This window comes from Trachinotus anak, unplaced genomic scaffold (assembly GCF_046630095.1).
Source record: "Trachinotus anak isolate AG129_WGS33_773 ecotype Australia unplaced genomic scaffold, CSIRO_AGI_Tana_v1 ptg000011l, whole genome shotgun sequence".
Lineage (NCBI taxonomy): Eukaryota > Metazoa > Chordata > Actinopteri > Carangiformes > Carangidae > Trachinotus > Trachinotus anak.
The window spans coordinates 10,877,254-10,896,472 of record NW_027273862.1 but is presented as its reverse complement, the minus strand read 5'-3'; the positions used below and the strand labels follow the sequence as shown (position 1 = coordinate 10,896,472).

Sequence of the window (19,219 nt, the reverse complement as noted above, 5' to 3'; positions counted from 1 at the left end):
GCAGCTAGTCAGTCATTAACCTCAGAGACACACATGGCTGCTGACAGGTTAATTACAGCTGGTTAGGATAGGTTAGCAGCAGAGATAGGTTTGTGCCTCGTCAGAATTCCTGATCCCCCATGGCAATAACAGTTGTTCTGAGTCTGAGGATTTGTCTAAAACCAGTGTTTTCTAATGAAGTGAGGAAATTTATGCTGCAGAGAAGAAAAAAGATGACGGTGAGGCAGATGGGATGAGACGTGGATGATGGCGATGTACATACCTCACTGCAGTCCATTTAGCATTGTCCGCATCTCTCAGCTTAAAATTCCCTCTGATTTAGTTTATCTTCATCTTTCCCTTTGTCATGGAAATAGATTTCAAAATGGATCAGGGATAGTTTGGGTTTTACATGGATTCACCTCTTCGCTATGCTTAATCACAAAGTAAGTGTCTCTAATATCTCGAGTTCTGTTGTCCCCACAGATCCTCCCATATTGGACCCAGTCTTCCAGGACATGCGTTCGAGGAACTATCAGATGGTGACTCTGAGGTGTACGGTCCTGCGGTCCAACCCGCCACGTCTGACAGACATCCGCTGGTCCCGTAATGGCGAATTCATTCGCATGCCGATGCCGGACCTTAAGGAGACGCCAGAGCTGAAGTTCAAGCTGGAACCTACCAACAATGGCTCTTATGAGTGCCGAGTCAGCAATACAGCAGGAACATCGACATGCACATTTAATGTCTCTGGTGAGTGAAATCTATCTATCTATCTATCTATCTATCTATCTATCTATCTATCTATCTATCTATCTATCTATCTATCTATCTATCTATCTGTCTGTCTGTCTGTCTGTCTATCCATCTTTCATGAGACAGTTATCTTCTTCACTGTTATTTATCAGTGATATTTTGTTCTCTCTCTCTCCACAGCACAACCCTACAATGCTGAGTTTTACTTTGACACACCCAACCCAGTCCGGATTCTGAAAGGAAACAACTATTCCTACAATCTACAGTGGACACAGAAAGAGCCTGAGGCCGCAGACCCAATCATAGGCTACTCGATTAAAGTCTGGAAGGTAAAGTAATACAGCTCAGACACTTGCACAGAACTGCACACACACAGAGTGAACAGGGAGGTACATGTTGGACAAACAGGGACTCACCACTGTTGTTTATAAAACACTCATGAGACTGACATTGATCAGTCTGGCTTAAAGCAAACTTTGGTCACCTGCCTTTGTTTGTAGGTTCAGCATCGCCTTCACTGAACAGGCTCACAACTTGTGTAGACGAGAACATGCATACACAAGTCCATTTAAGTAAACATGGGGCTTTATAAGCTTAGTGAGTGTCAGGCATGTGTCGTCAATCAATGGAGATCTGCACTGACTGAACAATGCCAGAGCCTCTTCTTCTCTTCTCTTCTCTTCTCTTCTCTTCTCTTCTCTAAAACAAAGTGAACAGAAAAGAGACCAAATGCACACAAAACTCTGATAATGCAACGGAGTAAGAAAGCAAAAACTGAATCTTACCACTGCATTTTTTTTTTTTTTTTGCATGTTTTAATTTTGATTTTCATTTGTTTTGGGGTCTTTTTTTTTTTCAAGTTTTGTTCATCCAAGTTTCTTTCAGGATCTGGCTTTTTCAGTTTTCCCTCTGTTTCACCTCTCATATTTTTGTGTCTCTTCTTGCGCCCTTTGAAGAATAGCCATCGTGTCTCCTTCATTTGTCGGCTCACATCACTCTATTCTATCAAGCACAGGCTTCATTTTCAACTTTCCAGTCCTCAGAGATGTGAAGATGAGTGGGAAGCTCTGAAAAGGCCCATTTGAGGGCTGTGCCTGTGTTCACACAGCTAAAGTTAAAATGGGTGACCATCTTCTTATACTTTCCACATGCAGTTACCTCACTGTCGCGGGATTTTAACTTTGAGACAGACAACAGTGTGTGTACTCTTGCTCCACCTGTATCCACTTCTCCTCATTCTTTTTTCACTTTTCATTTTAGCCAGAATTCAGTGCAGAGACAGTCACAGTAAGAAAGAACAATTTTCATGGTATTTTCATGTTTTAGCCTGTCATAAAATGACTAACTTTGTATTGATGTGACTTCATTTTCACAACTCAGTGAGGGTGTTAAATTAGTCACAAGCATGAATTTAGAATAACCACGTGCTGGAATAACCTCTTAAACCTCAACTCTTTTGTTGCCATCATGTAGATATTAAGCCAGGCTACAAAATAAATGTGCCCTGGAAATATTATACATTTATTTTAATTTATTTTATGTACACCACCATATGCAAGCATAGTGTATTGTGATATCCATATATGATATTATACTCATATAATAGTTATGCTACACACGTAACATCAACACATAGCTGTTCTATTACAAATGGATAAAGTGCCAAAAAACCTACACCATTATGCTATCAGTTATGATCGATATCATAACTCATTTTTATATTTTTTACTGTAAGTTTCACCTGGAGACTCAGACATTACTGGTGACCCCAACCAAACCTCTTGTGACTGTTTTGGACACCGTCCTCTTCAGTCAGAAGACAGGACGAATAACAGTGAATTATACACAACTGGCTGGGGGTTGGTGTGTGTGTGCGAGTGTGTGTGTGTGTGTGTGTGTGTGTGTGAGAGAGAGAGAGAGAGGGAGAGAGAATGCAGGGTCTGCCAGCTTGCTTTTGTGCGGATGAATAGCTAATTCCCCTCCTACTTTAGGACTTGGCTGCTTACCTTATTAAGTAAGACTCTTCAGGGAGATGCAAAATGAACACTGGCCTTCCGAAGACGCACATTAGGTTGCATACTAAAGCTCTCTGAAAACTCTCACCCTACCTCCCCCTTGTTCCCTCTCTTTGTCCTCTGTCTTTCTGCTGTTGTCCTTATTTCACTCCCAGTATTTCCTTCCCAGTCTCTGCCCATTTCTTCCTCTTTATTTCTCATCTCTCAGTCTGCCCTTGCTTCCTCTTATGCTTCTCTCTCTCTCTCTCTTCTATTCCTCCCGCTCTGAGGTACTGTGTTATAAGTGCAGACTTAATGGCATTTAATGTTGAGTGAGCCGTAGCAACTGAAATAGCACTGGTAAATAGTTGCTGCGGATTGTTATGCTGACAGTGTTAAAATAATGAGTTACATTAAGTGGTAGGTTAGGACTTCTTAAATGTTGTTAAACTTTAATTTAATTTCAAGGTTTTTACCTTCATGTTTTTATGTGTGCATTAGAGAGCGACCAAAAAGAGACAGGAAAAAAGCAGGAGGCGGAGGGTGTGAGCAAGGAAGTGAATGAGAATGTGCGAAAGGGAGAAATAAGATGCAAATTAAAGAAAAACAGCAAATCTCACTGGTCCTCGACTATTAAATAGAGTACGAGAACATTCAAATGTAATACCATCTCAATTTCACAACCCATCTATTTCTGCAACACTTTCTCCAGCTCATCCTCTTAACACCTTGACACTCTATCTTTTTAGCACATTCAAAATGATGTGAGGGTCTCGAGGGAGGCATGCAGACACAGAGGGGGATACAAGAGGACTCAGATCAGTTCATGTAGAGCACTGCTCTTTAATGTGGGTGTGAGCACACACTTCTAACTTTTGCTCACATTTATTGAGTGTTCCCATTTGCTTTAATGTTTGCATTTTGTTGTTGTGTAAGTGGATGTGTTTCTAATTGGGTTCATATATATTTATGGAACTTTGTATATGAATGCATTTGTTTTTTCCATGTATACCATAAGCCCATTCCTGTGTGTGTGTGTGTGTGTGTGTGTGTGTGTCAGACAACATGGTCTGCTCTGTGACTCATTGCCAGGCTGTGAAGTCCCTGTTTACACTTATTAATTTAGTTTTCGCTCTCCCTGCGGGGGGGGGGGGGTTTCTCTGTGTAGGAGTTAACAGAGTTGACAGGCCCTCCTTGCTTCATCGAGCTGTCCTTACACACCTTTTCCTCACACCACCACATCCACCCCTACGTTTTCTTAAATGAGTACTTTGATTTGTGAGAAATAATTAAAATGTGATAATTTTTCCTTTTTGCAACAAGAGAGACAGATTTACGAAGCTGTTTGTGACTAATTTCAGACACTTTCCTTCATTTGTGGAAGCTCAAGTTGTCTGTCATCAGTCGCACCTTCTTTATTAATGCAGTGCTCCTTTCTCATGCATATGCATTTGAGGGGAGATCATAAGCTATATCATTTTTGATTCGAATGTACTGAATTCTCTGAATTTACATACATTTGTCTTTTTTTTTATCTCAAGCATTTTTATTCTTCATTGTACCTTCCCTGGTTCTTTATTTTTCTTCCTCTTCACACCTTTGTCCTCCCATCTCGAGGTCTTTCCATCTCATCTCTATATCAACCAGCTTTCTGCCTGCAGCTGTGAAGTTATGTGTTGTGTATCACTGAGGTAGTGTACTGAGCAGGTGACCTGGCTTCATATCACAGCTACACTCAGGTTCTTTCTGCACTGAGACGCAGTCATGCACAGTCACACAAACATGCCCGTGCAAACACACATCCCCATTATCATATATATGAGAAATTAAAAATATTCATGATATATTAGAGTTGTACATTAAATCAAATATATGAATAATTTATGTACATAACCAGCCCCACTATGCAGATATACTCATACATTAGCACACTAGACCTCAAAGAGGAGCATTGATACTGATACATCCAGACACACTGCACACATGCACAAATGATGACTTGTTCATATACACACACCTGACATCAGTGGACTTCTGGGTCAGTCATCAATGAGATCCATTAATGGAGGATAATAGAAAAATTAACCTCACGCTCCTTATTGTTTGAAGAAGGCCACCTCCTTTCATGCTGTCAGTCCAGATTCCTCTCACACACACGCCACTCTGTGTCTGTGTCTCTATCTCACTGCTGCCCCCTCGCTCTCCCCCTCTTTCACACATTCTTTGTCTTGTTGTCTCTTTGTTGACAAGTCTGATGGAGACACAGCTGAAAACACTGTCTGGCAGAAATTTCAGACACACACATGTGTGCACAGATACACTAACACACACACACACACACACACGTCAAAGAGAGGTAGATGGGCTTCCATATCAGTCTATCAACCAACCAGTCACTCCTGTCGCTGCTCACTGCTGTCTCCTGCTGTCGGTCCTCTCTCTACATGCTGTATATCTTCCTCACTCTTCCTCTGTTGCTTTCCCTATCACTTAACACACACACACACACACACACACACACACACACACACACACACACACACACACACACACACACACAAACCACAAACATATTACATCCACTGACCTGGTGAGGGAAGCAGACAGAGACAGAGGCAGGGAGGCAGAGACTTTAACCTGCAGTAGGAGCAGCTGAATTCCTCTGAGTCACACCTCGGCGCCTCATTGATCCACTGTGTGTTTCCAGATCCATGCAGTGAATGTGTGTGTGTGTGTTTGTTTGCGCATGCTTTTAGTCTACAACATTTTCTTTCTGTCATCTACCTCCAACACACTTTAAAAAAGACCAAAACAAGTGCATGCACATGTCTGTGTATTTGCACAAACCCTGTCCACTCATGAAGAAAGCACATTCCACGTACTTCTAAAGCTCCGAGTCCTCAGCATTATTAACTCATCTCTCCCTGCTAACACACAGTTTATACATATTACATGAGCATAGCTTTTCTTTCCAGAAATATTCCAGATAATTATGCATGTACTGTATGAGCAGTGTGTAAATGTTTATATGGATAAATGTGAGTGTAAGTGGGTGTTAAAAGGGCACAATGCATTTGACTATGTAACTGCTACCATGTAAAATATCATTCACTGTGTGATAATGTCTGAAACTACTTAGTTAGTTATGATGGCAACTGCACAGATCTCTGCACACACACTGCAGCTGAAATGTCAACAATAAAAAAAAGGGCAGAGGAATCCACTATCAATGGAAGCACGGAGCAGAACCTCTAAAATAAATTGACATATTGACAGCTTAAGTGACAAGATTACTTGCAGTGGTATTTATCAAGAATGGGATAAACACCACCACTTTTCATTGTGTGGCTGATGCAGGCTTGATTCCAGCAGGAGTGATGAGATATGCCTGGTGGTGGAAAGTTACTATTTTGATGTAGTCTATAAAACTTTGCGTTGGCTGTATTTAACAGTACTATATATTAGTTTTACATGACTTTATACTCATACTCTACGACATTTATTTGAGAGATATAGTAATTAATTACTTTACAGATTAAGATCTTACTTAAAATACAATACCTTTTCAAGATTTTGGCATGTGGTCTACAAAAAATATTATCTGGTTTTGGCCCTTTTACACATTTGAAATGTCTATAAATTGTTCACAATCCCATCAGAGACAGTTCCCCTCCAAACTTCTCACATGGCTTCATTTAAAGAACTATTTGAGAGTCCAAATAGGTAAAATTACCCAATATGTCACAAAAACACAAATATTAGAGAAAAGTCCAAAATTAGTAAGAATAGATTTTTGTTTTCTCTACTTTCTTCTCATCACCATTGAGATTTGTCTAATGTCTCCTGGGAGGGCCCCAACCTGTAGTTTGGAAACCAAGGACAAAACTACTATAAAGTAGTAAAAACTAGCCTCTCCTCACCCAGCTCCAATAGTAAAACTGCACAAAGTCATAACAGCTCAAATTTCAGTTCACACATATTAAAATGAACTAGTTCACGTTCATAGTTAGCAATTTTGAATTTTGAAGTCAGTGCCAAAAAAGGAACTAGTTCATGTTAATTTCTTCCTTTTTCTAGGCCTGGCAGACACAATTTGGATTAATGTATCAGTATTAACAGTATAATAAAATATATACTATATATATATATAATAATACATTGCACGTCACAAGAGATGTGTTGCTACAGATCGAGCACTTAAATTATTGATACTTTAAATACTTTTTCTAATAAATCTTCTGGACTTTTGTAGATTTTCAATGCAGGACTTGCTTTCACTTGTAATGAAATATTTTTGCATTTTTGCATTGCTGCTTTCAGTTAAGCATAGAAGTAGGCTACTTCTTCTACCACTGGAGATATCAGTTTTCATCGTAATCATCATACAGAAAGCCACTTATTACATCTCAAAAATAACTTTTCTCCTCTTAATCATGGACACACAAATTGTCATTCCAACCAAACAAAGATCTTATTTGCACTAAAACAGACATTTACCTGATAACTCTATCAGGTCTTAGGACAGGTAGTTAGAAAACTTCAACAAGACACATTACTGTTTGAGAAATCGAAACCTGTGACCTTTCTTCGATGTGACGGTCTCTTAAACCAAAAGGTTGCTTTGCTTCCTTTTCATTAAAAGATGCAGTGTCCTGTTACACAACATCCTGCAACTAAGTCTACTACAACTAAATATCCCTTTTCTGAATTCTTTCCAATTATGTAGACCCACTTCTAATAAGAGTTATAATTTAGTGAGCGCAACGGTAAATAAACCTGAAATTTCCAGATTACTCCAACTACAATGTAAGCAAACAGGAGTTCAGTGTGCACAGGCCCTCAGTGCCCTATAATATTTCTGTGCTCACAGCAGCATTGTACAGAAAAGTTTCGGAGAAGGTGAATTAGAGGAGGGGGCATTATTCAGCGGTAGAAAGAGTGGTTTATGTTTAGAAACAGATTATTTTGTCTGCATTGAAAGATACCTGCTGTACAAGGTTGGATGTTCCATGACTGGCAAGAGAGGGTGAAAAGTTAGAGCAACTGAAATGGAAACAGCCAGACTGGCACTGAGAAAAGGAGATTTAACAGCCATTAGTGGCATAGTGCCTGGCGGGGAAGGAAGGATTTGATTCCAAGTATGTTGCCGAGCATAAACCTGCAAGGATCGGGCTGTGGCTGCCATGTGGGACTCGCACAATAATTGGAGTCACACCAAATTCTTGGCAGCCTCGGCAGGACTCACCATGATCTTGTCAATAGAAATGATCAGCTCAGTCTAGTTGAGTTTGAATATGTGGTAGTGAGCAGACATCCAAGGGGAATAATACACCTCAACTTGAGTGTCAGGGGACAGGAGGAAAAGTGGATTTTGGTGTGGCAATGTCAGAGCATACAGCACTGTAGCAATTATAAGGGAGGTTATGGGATGCATCAGTGCTTCTATGGCTTAACTGTTACTCTTTGGATTGGAGGAGCTGAGTAGAGGCAGAAGAGCAAGCAAGTGTTTCCTTGTGTCTTGTTAAGAATCCATTTTTTATGATATGCCTCTTTTTGTCCAATATTCACATTTAGCATCTTTTTGTAGTCAGTAATTTGGGATGACGAAAATCACAAGGTAGTAAGCAAATAAGACAAATGACGTCATGCACAGTAGATCATTTGAATTGTTTTAAAGTTGGGAGAATGTGTCTTTGTGGATATTACGTGCTTGTCATACACTGATTGCTCAGCATGTACCAGCTCTGTACGGGAGACATCTGCACACACAAATGTGTACATACTGTACATCACACATAATATACATACATGTACATAATGTACACACACCTCTGCTGCATGCATAAGCTGATAATGGCATGCTGTGGGTGTACTAAGGTGTTACGGTGGAGTGGCTGACCTAATGCATTAGATTGAGCTCACTGTCAGGTCTTTAAGTAGCTGGGATCAGAGGCTGATACACAGCTAATGGATCCTTCTCTCCGTGGGTGGAATAACACAGCAACAGCTCTATTAAAAGTGGTGCTAGCATAAAAAAAGAAAAGAAAAGTAAAAAAGTTAACTTTAAAAAATAATAAGACAACAATTGGACTGAGATTAACATCATAAGCATTTTTTATTTTCATTTTCACTCTAGTGATACATATCCAAGCCAATTTATTTCAGATTTCATTGGCAAATCTTGGTGCGGGAGAAAACTGATGTACCGAGACTAACATAGCCTCTCCTGAATTCAAATATTTAGCAAGAAAACATCCTAGCAAATTATTCTTTTGACAGCTGGTTTACTTTGTTTTTGATAAAAGATGAGAGAAGAGGGAACTGCGATATATATACATGTACAATCCAAGTCCTGAGGTGTATTGGTTGGCTATATGCCCAGACTGGCTGTTTGCCTACACCTAATTTCACTGACCATAAATGGAAATGTGAGGAAACACGCACAGATATGGCGAAGTAAAATAACACAATGACATGGTGATGAATAGGCTGCATGTAGATAAATGATTATTACTTTTACAATGCAAAGCAGATATCTGTGTAACACTGATCACATGCTTTAATCACATTTAAAGCAAATTATGTTCTTTGCTAGGAAAATATAAGCAAACATTTAACCCTTAGTTTGACCTTGTTTGCCTGTTAACATAAAATTGCTGGACATATTACCAGTGTTATACTGTGGGAACACAAGTGAAAACCTTTAAGATTGGTCATGAGCTGGAGCGTTGAGTTGTTACAGTGGATTAGCTGGATGACTTCTATTTGGTAAAATCAGATCATCATGCATACTTGAGCACATTTGTGAGTACACATCTTAACATGTCTGCATCTTTCCCTGTCGATCTCCCTGTGTGTGTGTGTGTGTGTGTGTGTGTGTGTGTGTGTTTACCTGTACCAATCTAGAACAAGCAGAACCTGCTGTCAAAGCAGATAGACCTCAAGAATAAGGAGCCGGAGAGGGGCGTGCTGATGTCCCACACCATATCAGACCTGAGAATCCCTCTGTCCTACGAGGTCCGACTGGCCCCCATCACCACCTACAGCACTGGGGATTACATCAGTCGAATCATCCAGTATTCAGAACGTAAGGCACATTTAAAACCATTTTTATCAAGCATCTTTGTCTATATCAAGTAGTTGTATTTCACATTTAAGAACTATGTACAAAACTAGATAAACTGATGGATGGTGCATATCTGAGTGTTAATCAATATTATTATAATTTTCTTGCAGCCTACACCTACCCAAGGCCTTCAGGTGAGACTTAATTACCTCTGCTCTTCCACACTTCACAATCTTCAGCTTGTTGTTGTGACCTGATTGATGACAGGGTGGTGAAGTTAGGAAGGCACGTTGAATTTTGATGAAAGCTAATTTAGCTTGTATGCTGCAAGCGATGTCAGCACAAGTTTGTCAAGGCAAAGTTTGCCACGGCCCAGGCTTGGCCTTTATTAAATCTTGTTGCTAGGGAGGAGAGTGGGGTAACAGTAGGATGTTAGAGAGCAACTGATCGCTGGAAGCAGATCCATGACATTTTAAATGTCATGAAAGAGTGCTCCTGATTGGAGGATAAGAGACTGGTTATGGTGATGTGGTTAGTGAAAGGCTCTGAAGATATCTTATATGGGCTAGTAACTTGAAACCCACTTGATGAAACTACATTAAAACGATGTTACATCTCACCCTAAATTTATGTCTCCTTTTTCTCTCTGTCAGCCCCATCTCTCTCTGTCTCGCCCTCTTGCACTAACCCCTGCTCTCTCCTTGCCTCTCATCCTCTCTCTTTTGCCATCCCTCTCTCTTTCTCAGTCAATTGCATCTTGTCTATTTTCCTCATTAAGAGACACGCTGCATTCTTCTGGCAGGAGTGGCAGTTGGCTCTGCCAGGGTGAGGCAATTAAAACAACAGCAGATTGGAACAGACTGCGAGAACAACAGTACAAATTGAAAGGAGTGCATGTAGTGGAGCAGGGTGTGAATAGTAATAGATTAGCTCCCCGAAACAAAGACGCACATGCGAGCCATCCTCATGGGGAGCAGGAGCCATATGCATCTGCAGCGGACTGTGTGTGTGTGTCCAGGGAAGCTTTCACTGAATCTGTCAGCTTGGATGGTTTCAGATAGCTGTTATACTGGCTCGCTTCAATTTTCTGTTTCTTTAGTGAGTCTCTGATAATGGCGGCAGAGCCTTCCAGGTTGGCTAATGGAGGTGACAATACCATAGAGAGATGACCGTCTGTCTGGCTTAACAAGAAACGTCAGCATCAAGGATAGTGACAATTAATTCACAAGACAAAACTGAGAGATGTTCTCAAAACATGCTTTGCGTGTGTGTATATGTGAGTGTATGTCCTTCACACTATGTGAAGCGATATGAAAAAAGGCAAAATGTGACTCCAAAACATATGAATGGGAAGACTAGAAAATGATCTCAAAGGCCCTAACAGATTATTTGTCAAGTGAAGACATATCTGATCGTGGCTTCAATTATGACAATGACAATTATGCATCATATTCAAAAACAGCAGCTTCAATCAGTCAGATGGGAAAACGAGCCATGTGTCTAAATTAATTGCATCCACAACATACACACACTTGCTCTTTGCTCGCACTCTAAAGAAATTCATTGCCTCCAAGATAAATGAGGAAAAATATTTTCCACAGCGATCCATAGATCGGCACTCTTACACTTGATTTGTTCAACCTTGCTTTTGAAATGCTAATATTATTATTAGTCATAGTAGCATTTTTCTTTCTGTTTGAAAATTATCAAGGAGCTCTTAACTAATACAGTATCAAGTGAGCAGTTGCCATATCACTTATTCATTGATTGCTGCATTGATGGATACTTGGATTCTTGCAAACTAACTGTTTAACACATTTTATTTGAATCACCCTCGTGTAAAGCATGGTTCAGTAGGTCAACTGTTCTCCTCTTGATTGTTGTTATTGTGCTGCTCTTTTTCTTTCCTATATCTCCAGGTCACATACCTTGTTTTTTCAGAAATCTTGTGTCCTCAAGGAGTAGAACTTTTTGATAATTGTGCTTTAGCTTAATTTTTTTAATCTTTTTTTTTCTACATTTCTTTACATGTGAAATAGCCTGGCAATCATAGTTGCCTTTAAAATTTTCTGCACGTAGGAGTCAGAATATACATAATATGTGGAATCCACTTTAAGTTTCACATTATATACCCTGCCTCCTACAATGTCCCTATCATTTTGTCAGTAATTGCCTGGCTGTCTGATCTTCACATTTTAAGTGTTCTGCAGAGGTTACTATACAGCTCCTGTACATTGTGCCAATAATTTTCCCGGGAAAATTGCCTAGGAAAAAAAAAAACTGGTTATGTCACCTGTAGTTTGTCACCTGCCAGTCATGTCACTGATGAAATATGTTTTTCTCTCTTGTTTTTTCTTTCTCCATAATCACACATTCCAGACCATGTGTGTGGTTTTGAGGATGAGCGGATCTGTGGTTTCTCTCAAGACCGGAGTGACATCTTTGATTGGACAAGACAGAATCACCTGACACAGAATCCCAAACGATCTGCCAATACTGGCCCTGAGACTGACCGCAGTGGAACCAAGGAGGGTGAGGAACCATTCTATGAGTCGGTTCAGTTCTGTGTGTTGTACTCTTAGTACTGCCGAGACTGAACCGTATAAGGCACAATGTCAATAGTTAGAAGTTTGGGAAGACAGACATAAATAAAAAACATCAAATTTCACTCATGATAACATTTCATTTTGTGTTGCATTCAAGACTCTGGACAATGAAGTGTTGTTTGTTGGTTTCAGGTTATTACATGTACATTGAAGCATCACGACCACGTGTTCAGGGAGACAAGGCTCGTCTGCTGTCTCCACTTTTTAATGTGACCTCAGTCAGAGGCCCCAAGGCCTCCGGCAGAGTACCATACTGTGTCTCCTTCTACTACCACATGAAGGGCAAACACATTGGTGAGTAGTAGAGAGGAGAATAACGCTTGTAAACACAAACACACTCACCTTACCTTCTACCATGTGAAATAATCCCCAGAAAGAGAATAGCACACATGGATATACGCTTAAGAATATGCTGACACACAATACTATCAGGGTTTTCATATTGCTGGACTTATGTCAAAATCTGAACTCTGTGCTTGACCCTTGCTTGTAGAGCTTGTCAGACACAACAGACACAGACACGTGTGTGTGTCTGTTTGTGTCTGTGTATGTGAGAGAGAGAGAGAGAGAGAGAGAGAGAGAGAGAGAGAGAGGGGAGGGGGTGGGGTGAGGGGGTGTTTCCAAAGTTCTGTTTGTATGTTTCTGCTTGTGCCTCAGTGTGTCTGTGTGTGTTTGAGTGTGTGTGTGTGTGTGTGTGTGTGTGTGTGTGTGGAGGTGGTTGAATGGGGCAGTGGGTGTATGATTTATGGCAGTGGCAAGACACAATCAGTCATTTGGGGGAGCTGTTCATCATAATATGCTCTGTCACACGGCTAGAATGCATACATCTTGTAGCTTACACACCTGCACACACACACACACACACACACATACATAGGTATTAATTCCCTGAAAAAAAAACATAAAGTAAAGCTTTCAAATACTGGAAGGTACACTCAGATTTTTTCACAAACACATAAACACACTGATTGATGTGTGCATAGCCCAAACATACAGGCTTGCGAGTGGTATATAAGGGCACGATTTTCTGTACACATGTGGGTGTACCCATTATGTAATAATTATGTATAGTAACTGTATAAATGAGAGCACTTATTCCACACATCCTCCCCATAGTTGATTGCAGAAGATTGGAGAGTGAAGTGCCTCATCTATATTCTGTAATAAATCACAGAAAGTCAAACATAACCATCTCACCTGCAGGCAGGCGGTGACATTATTTAGTGATGCGCACCTATTTTATCGCATAGAACCATATGCAAAAGTTATCTTCTTTCATTTAATAACTGGAAATACAACATAGCTGGATAAAGCCATGCATGCATGCATGCTGAATAAATATTCTCTATCTCAATTTTTAATGTTGACAATTACAAAAATGTTTGTATAATGATGAAAAGGATGGCAGTGGTGAGTGCTGAGAATCAACACCTAGCTCTGTCACCTTTTAGCCGCTTTTAGCTAATTGTTTTGGTTATCTAACACATTTAGACTTTATGGCCACCTTCCAGTGGCTCTCACTAATCCACCTTGTACAGCTGTGAGTTCCCAGTTTCCAGCAAACAAGCTAGGCATTGAGACACTGCACATAGCTGCTACTCAAGGGGTGGTCGACAGAATATCAGACTTGCTCTGTAACTCCTGAGTGTGCAAGTAGGCCGTTTGCTATCACAATAGTCGTAAATGGCTGATTGGTAAATACTTAATCTTGTTTTCTGTGAGTTTTTGCTGTGAGTCTCAGTGACTATTTTCTAATTTTCTTTTTAAAAAAATCATCAGGTTACTTTAAATGTCAAATGTATGTTTTTTTAACCAGTGAGTAAAGTGAGTTTACTGTTGTTTCTTCTTACTATTCTCCATCATCTTTTACAACATATCTCTGCACATATTACACTTTGCAAAAGCACAACAGTAATCTGCGATGGATACTACAGCACATAATTGAGCATGTGTGCTGTGCAGTTTGTTCAAAGCTCTTGTATGTGTTTCACGGCTAAGCAATTAGAGACCAGACAATGCCACATCAGTCACACAGCGTTTGCTTACGATTAGTGCAATCTGTTACCAGTTACGCCTAGCTCTACTACAAGCCCTCAATTTAGGTGTAGTTCTGACAGTCTCTTCCAATATGTTGTTGCTTTAATTGCCTTACCTTGGCAAAGCTCACACTCCTGCCAGGGAGACACAGTTTGACTCTTAATGACGAAAAGAGTCCAAATGAGGAAAAGACAGAGGGGGTCAGTAAGAAGAAAGATAAGACGAGAAGAGACAGGGGAGTTTGAGGGTCGGCCAGCCTTGATGGAAAGAAGAGAGGGTTAATGAAGACAATGAGAGCAAAGAGGATGGTAGGAAAAATAGAAGGACTGAGAAAAATGAGCAAACAAGTATGAGGAGGCATAGATGTGAGGTAAAAAAACAAAAAAAAAAGTCCAGAACAGCGAGCTGCAGAAGAGTCCATCAACCTGGTAATGTTCAGAGCTGTTGAGAGAACGCAAGAGGCTGGGTTTTATGCTGAAGTACTGTTTTAGTCAGACATTACTAGTTTTAATGTACTCGCCTGTACAGTGTCAAAGGGCTGTAAAGTGTTAAAAGGGTTACATATGTTGAAAGCATTTAGGCACTTTGATACAATGCAATTTTTAGACATACTGTTGAGATATTACCCTGCTCTGACCCACATATACCGCGCGTTAGCTGTTTTGTAATCCCGACGTTATGTCAATATAATACAGGGAAAAGTTTCTTTTGAGGATTTTGCAAACTAAGGAAAGAAAGCAGAATGCCCTTTGACTAGTTTGGATTTTAAGTTTGTAATAGGCCTGCACTGGAAATAAAGACCCCCCTGTTTTGTTCACCTTGATGTGTTTCTCTTTGGGCTAGCTGGCAGCAATAATAAACAACATTTAATTAGTTTTGTTTGGCACTGGGTAGTATTTTAAACTGGCTCAGGTTTGCAGAGTGCCACTGGCAAGCTCACTTGAAGTCATTGGTTTATTTTCACTTCACAGTGATGGAAGAGTTCGGGGTTATTTAAATGTTGTACTCCTTGTGTGTTGTTTTGGATAACACTTTTATTAAGTAAGACTTTAAATAAGGTGTCAGTATGAATGTTTACACGACTATAGGGAGTAAGAATGGTGGCCAAGTTAGCTGCATTACTATACATAATGCATTATGTTATTTTTAAACAATTTCTCTGGTAATTTACACATTTTCTGCATGCTACTTATTCAAGTGTGTACCTCTAGCTCGTTTTGAGAAAAACAATATGATCAGCTTGTTTCCTAGCAAAGTTTCATTGAAAAATTATTTAGTTCTGTCCATTTTTTCGTGCTGCTGAAATGTTTATATACTCCTCTAGAACTTTGAATAACATGCTTGTTGTTTGGTTGCAGAAGCCTGACTGTAATGCTCTGCACAGCATAGCACAGCTTTGGCTCCAAGGCTAACCAGCAGTACAGACACACATAGGACATGAACCCTATTTAGACAGAGATGAGGGACAGAGGGAGGGGAGAACCAATTACCAAAAGAGAAACAGTCCAATTCACTTGAGTTCAAGTATAGCAATGCGTGTGTGCGTGTGCATGTGTGTGTGTGTTTCTGTCTGTATCGCTGTGTGTGGCTATGTACCTCTGCTGTCTTCCCCACTCATGATTCTGCAGACAAGCAGCCCTGATAGAGCTGTGCTTTCTCCTTTGCCTCGCTGACACTCTCACCGACACACTCTGCTTTACCTCAGTCCAATCAATAGACTGCTTATCAAAGTCCTCTTTCCTCTTCCCTCTGTCGTGTGTGTGTGCGTGCGTGTGCGTGTGTGTAGGTGGTGATGGGAGGGTGCAACAGAGAGAGGAGGGGAGAGAGAGAGAATGGGTGGTGAGTGAGGAGGGAGACAATGAGGCTCAGATATGTGGAGGGAGAGTGAGAGAGTGGGCTGAGCAGGTGAAAGTGGGCTACACCAGAATTAGCCAGTGTTTCTGTCCGTTATATAACAGTGCCACCCATGTCTTTGCAAATTTAATGTGTTGAAAAGTTGCTTGTGATTCTCTAATGTGGCTTTTCCAGCTGTAACACGACTCTGCAGTTGGTACCTGCATGGAACCTGATCCACACTGTAGATAACCATGCAAAATAACCCTGCTGTTAAAGCAGTAGTTTGACATTTTGGGGAAATATGCGTATTCGCTTTCTTGCCGAGAATTAGATGAAAAGGTCAGTACCACTCTCACATACAGCTTTGAATTTTCTTGGTGTTTCAACATTGCGATTGCATTATTCAGATAGACATAAAGCAGAAAGAGCTGAAGATATTTGTGATTTATTCAGCATTAGCTTTTTGTTGACTTGTTTACTAATTCAAATAAATATATGAAAATAAACCCATTTTCTTGACTTGCTCATTTTAGTATTTGCATGTGTTATCTTAAGTAGCAGTCTGTTGACCTGTCTCCCGTCCTTATGCAAAGCTAACTGGCTGTTTCACATTGAACGGATATCAGTCTTCTTATTTACATTTCAGCAAGAAAGATTCCTTAAGATTTTATAAGTAGCCCAATTAAGAGTAGCTTGAAATCCATTCATTTTGACAGATCTGACAACTTTAGATCTCAGTACATCTATGAACTGATACATTTAGCTTCAGTCATGTTTGATATAACCAATCTTCACATATATTAGAAACTGGGAATGTCAGACCTTGCATTTGAGAATTTCTAGATGGCCCAAGGCTAATTGAACGTTGTGTTTATTATCAGAGTTCAGAGTGATGACTGGGCTGACAGTTTGCTTTCCAAGGCTTCTGTCTGTGTATCACACACACAAATGAAAAACATCTCGCCTAACTTCACGTTTGCCGCCATATTCACAACACTTGCCTTAGTCACACCTCTCCTGTGACAGAGTAGAAAGTTAATTACTGCCAGGCTTCTGCTTCAAGGGCTAAGTATCTCAAGCAAAGATACACATGCATGCAAAAGAATGATGAACATTTGCGCAAAATTGTTAAGCAAAAATCTACATGCAAACTCGTACTGTATGCACACACACACATACATTTGTAGTGTACATATAACACAGAGATACCGTGACCCCCTCCTGCGTATTTGTTTAGGAGACTGGTGGTTGGTTAATGTTCTAATTAGGACCTGGCTGGGGATCATTAAGAAGATGAATGATTCTCTCACACCTTAGAAACCCGAGAGAGAGACAGAAACTCTATTTGGATCACTTCTCTGTGGCTCAAATGGTGTCATTCTCTAGCTTGTTTTTCAGTGTCCCTGACAACAAATTTTTATGTTTCCACAGTATTTACAAATGTTTTTTCAAATTTAAACCAAACATTATGTGGCAGTAAGTACACCCTGTGTATTAACAGAAAAAATAACTTAATTAGCAAAGGTCATTTATTTTATTTATATAATTTTGCTCAACAGCTATGTCAGTGTCAAATAAGACTATCCACTGGACATATCACTGCTCATCCAAGGGCCTTTGCACATTTAATATTCACCCAAATGCCACCCACATACAGTATCTGACCTGAGAGCATCATCCTAGTCTATTTGATATACAATGCATTTGTTTTTACTTCCTATATAAATGAGGTGAGTCCATGCTCGACCGATGGTCTGCCTCTTAGAGTTCAATCCAATGGATTTTTTAGACAAATTCCTCTCTATATAGCATTTAATATTGACAACTAGACAGCAGCTAGATATTTGGTGGTGCTGGGTGACTTAAAGCCTGTCAGTGTCAGAGCAAAGCGTGCTACTTGTAAATTGCTGCCGGCCTCTAAAATATGGAGCGGTTTCACTGGGACAAAGGTGTTGGTTGCAATCAATTACCTTCTGTCTCTCTTGTGACTGTAAACAATTAATTACATCTTTTGTGCATACAGTGGAGCTATCATTAGGTGGTCGCATATCTTACTGTGGTTGGTAAACAGATATATACACATTATGATTGTTTCACTAATTATAGTAAAGACTGCGGCATCTGAACTGATTAGACACAATCGGATCATAGTCTCTTTATTGTTCACTGCATGTGTGTGAATAAATGTCGGCTGCATTTAGTCAGTCTTTCAGTATGTGCTCCTTTCTGACTGTTGGTGGAGATAATTGTGGGCTATTATGTTTAAAACGTTCCTTCAGATTCCAGTAATGATAAGCTCCTAGCTTGCCATAGCTCATTGACAGTTTCTAATGATCTGTGTGGATGTGTGTGGATGTGTGTGCGGGTGTGTGCCTTTGGGAATGCATGTATGCTTACTTTTCACAGGCACTCTCAATGTGCTTCTGAGAGTGAGAAGCATTGCCTCTGTGGACTTAGTGGTATGGACGAAGTCTGGTCATCAAGGCCCAGACTGGAAGAAAGCCTTCTTCGACATCAGCCCCAGTGGACCCTTCCAAGTAAGGGCTTGGTTATTACTTTTCTTCCCAACATGCAGAAGAACATGCACAACTTGCACATTTAAACCAGCAGTAAAAGGAGAGTGTTTGTCAAACGAACAACAGCTTGTGTTTCTTTGAGAAAGAAGTAACGCTTCGCCGATCCTGCAGCCTTACCTTAAGCAGCTGAGATGTGTTGTATGCAGTGGTATAACTGCTGAGAGTAGTTGTAGAGTGTTGTGTACTGTTTTGCTTAATGTTGAAAGAACTCACCCTCTGAATTGCCTCTGGTGCTTGTTTCTTGAGGGTTAATTTCTACCTCGTACTGACACAATTGTCAGATCTGCTTTGGCTTGCTCTAAGAAGACAAAAACAGGAAAAAAAACAAAAACTAAGAGTTATATGCTTTTATGTTCACTGTATTCCTTT

The 19,219-nt window shown here is 40.2% G+C and overlaps 1 protein-coding gene across 2 annotated transcripts in view; it reads left to right on the top strand.

Moving 5' to 3' along the window:
* The window catches only part of LOC139627469 (MAM domain-containing glycosylphosphatidylinositol anchor protein 1), a 161,738-nt gene that overhangs the window by 120,639 nt on the left and 21,880 nt on the right, over window positions 1–19,219 (top strand). For both annotated transcript variants that reach the window (XM_071488245.1, XM_071488243.1), the window contains exons 10-16: window positions 466–732; window positions 916–1,064; window positions 9,636–9,816; window positions 9,966–9,989; window positions 12,175–12,327; window positions 12,534–12,695; window positions 18,681–18,811. In XM_071488245.1, coding sequence (XP_071344346.1) covers window positions 466–732; window positions 916–1,064; window positions 9,636–9,816; window positions 9,966–9,989; window positions 12,175–12,327; window positions 12,534–12,695; window positions 18,681–18,811 — 1,067 coding nt within the window. The remainder of the gene's footprint in view (window positions 1–465; window positions 733–915; window positions 1,065–9,635; window positions 9,817–9,965; window positions 9,990–12,174; window positions 12,328–12,533; window positions 12,696–18,680; window positions 18,812–19,219) is intronic.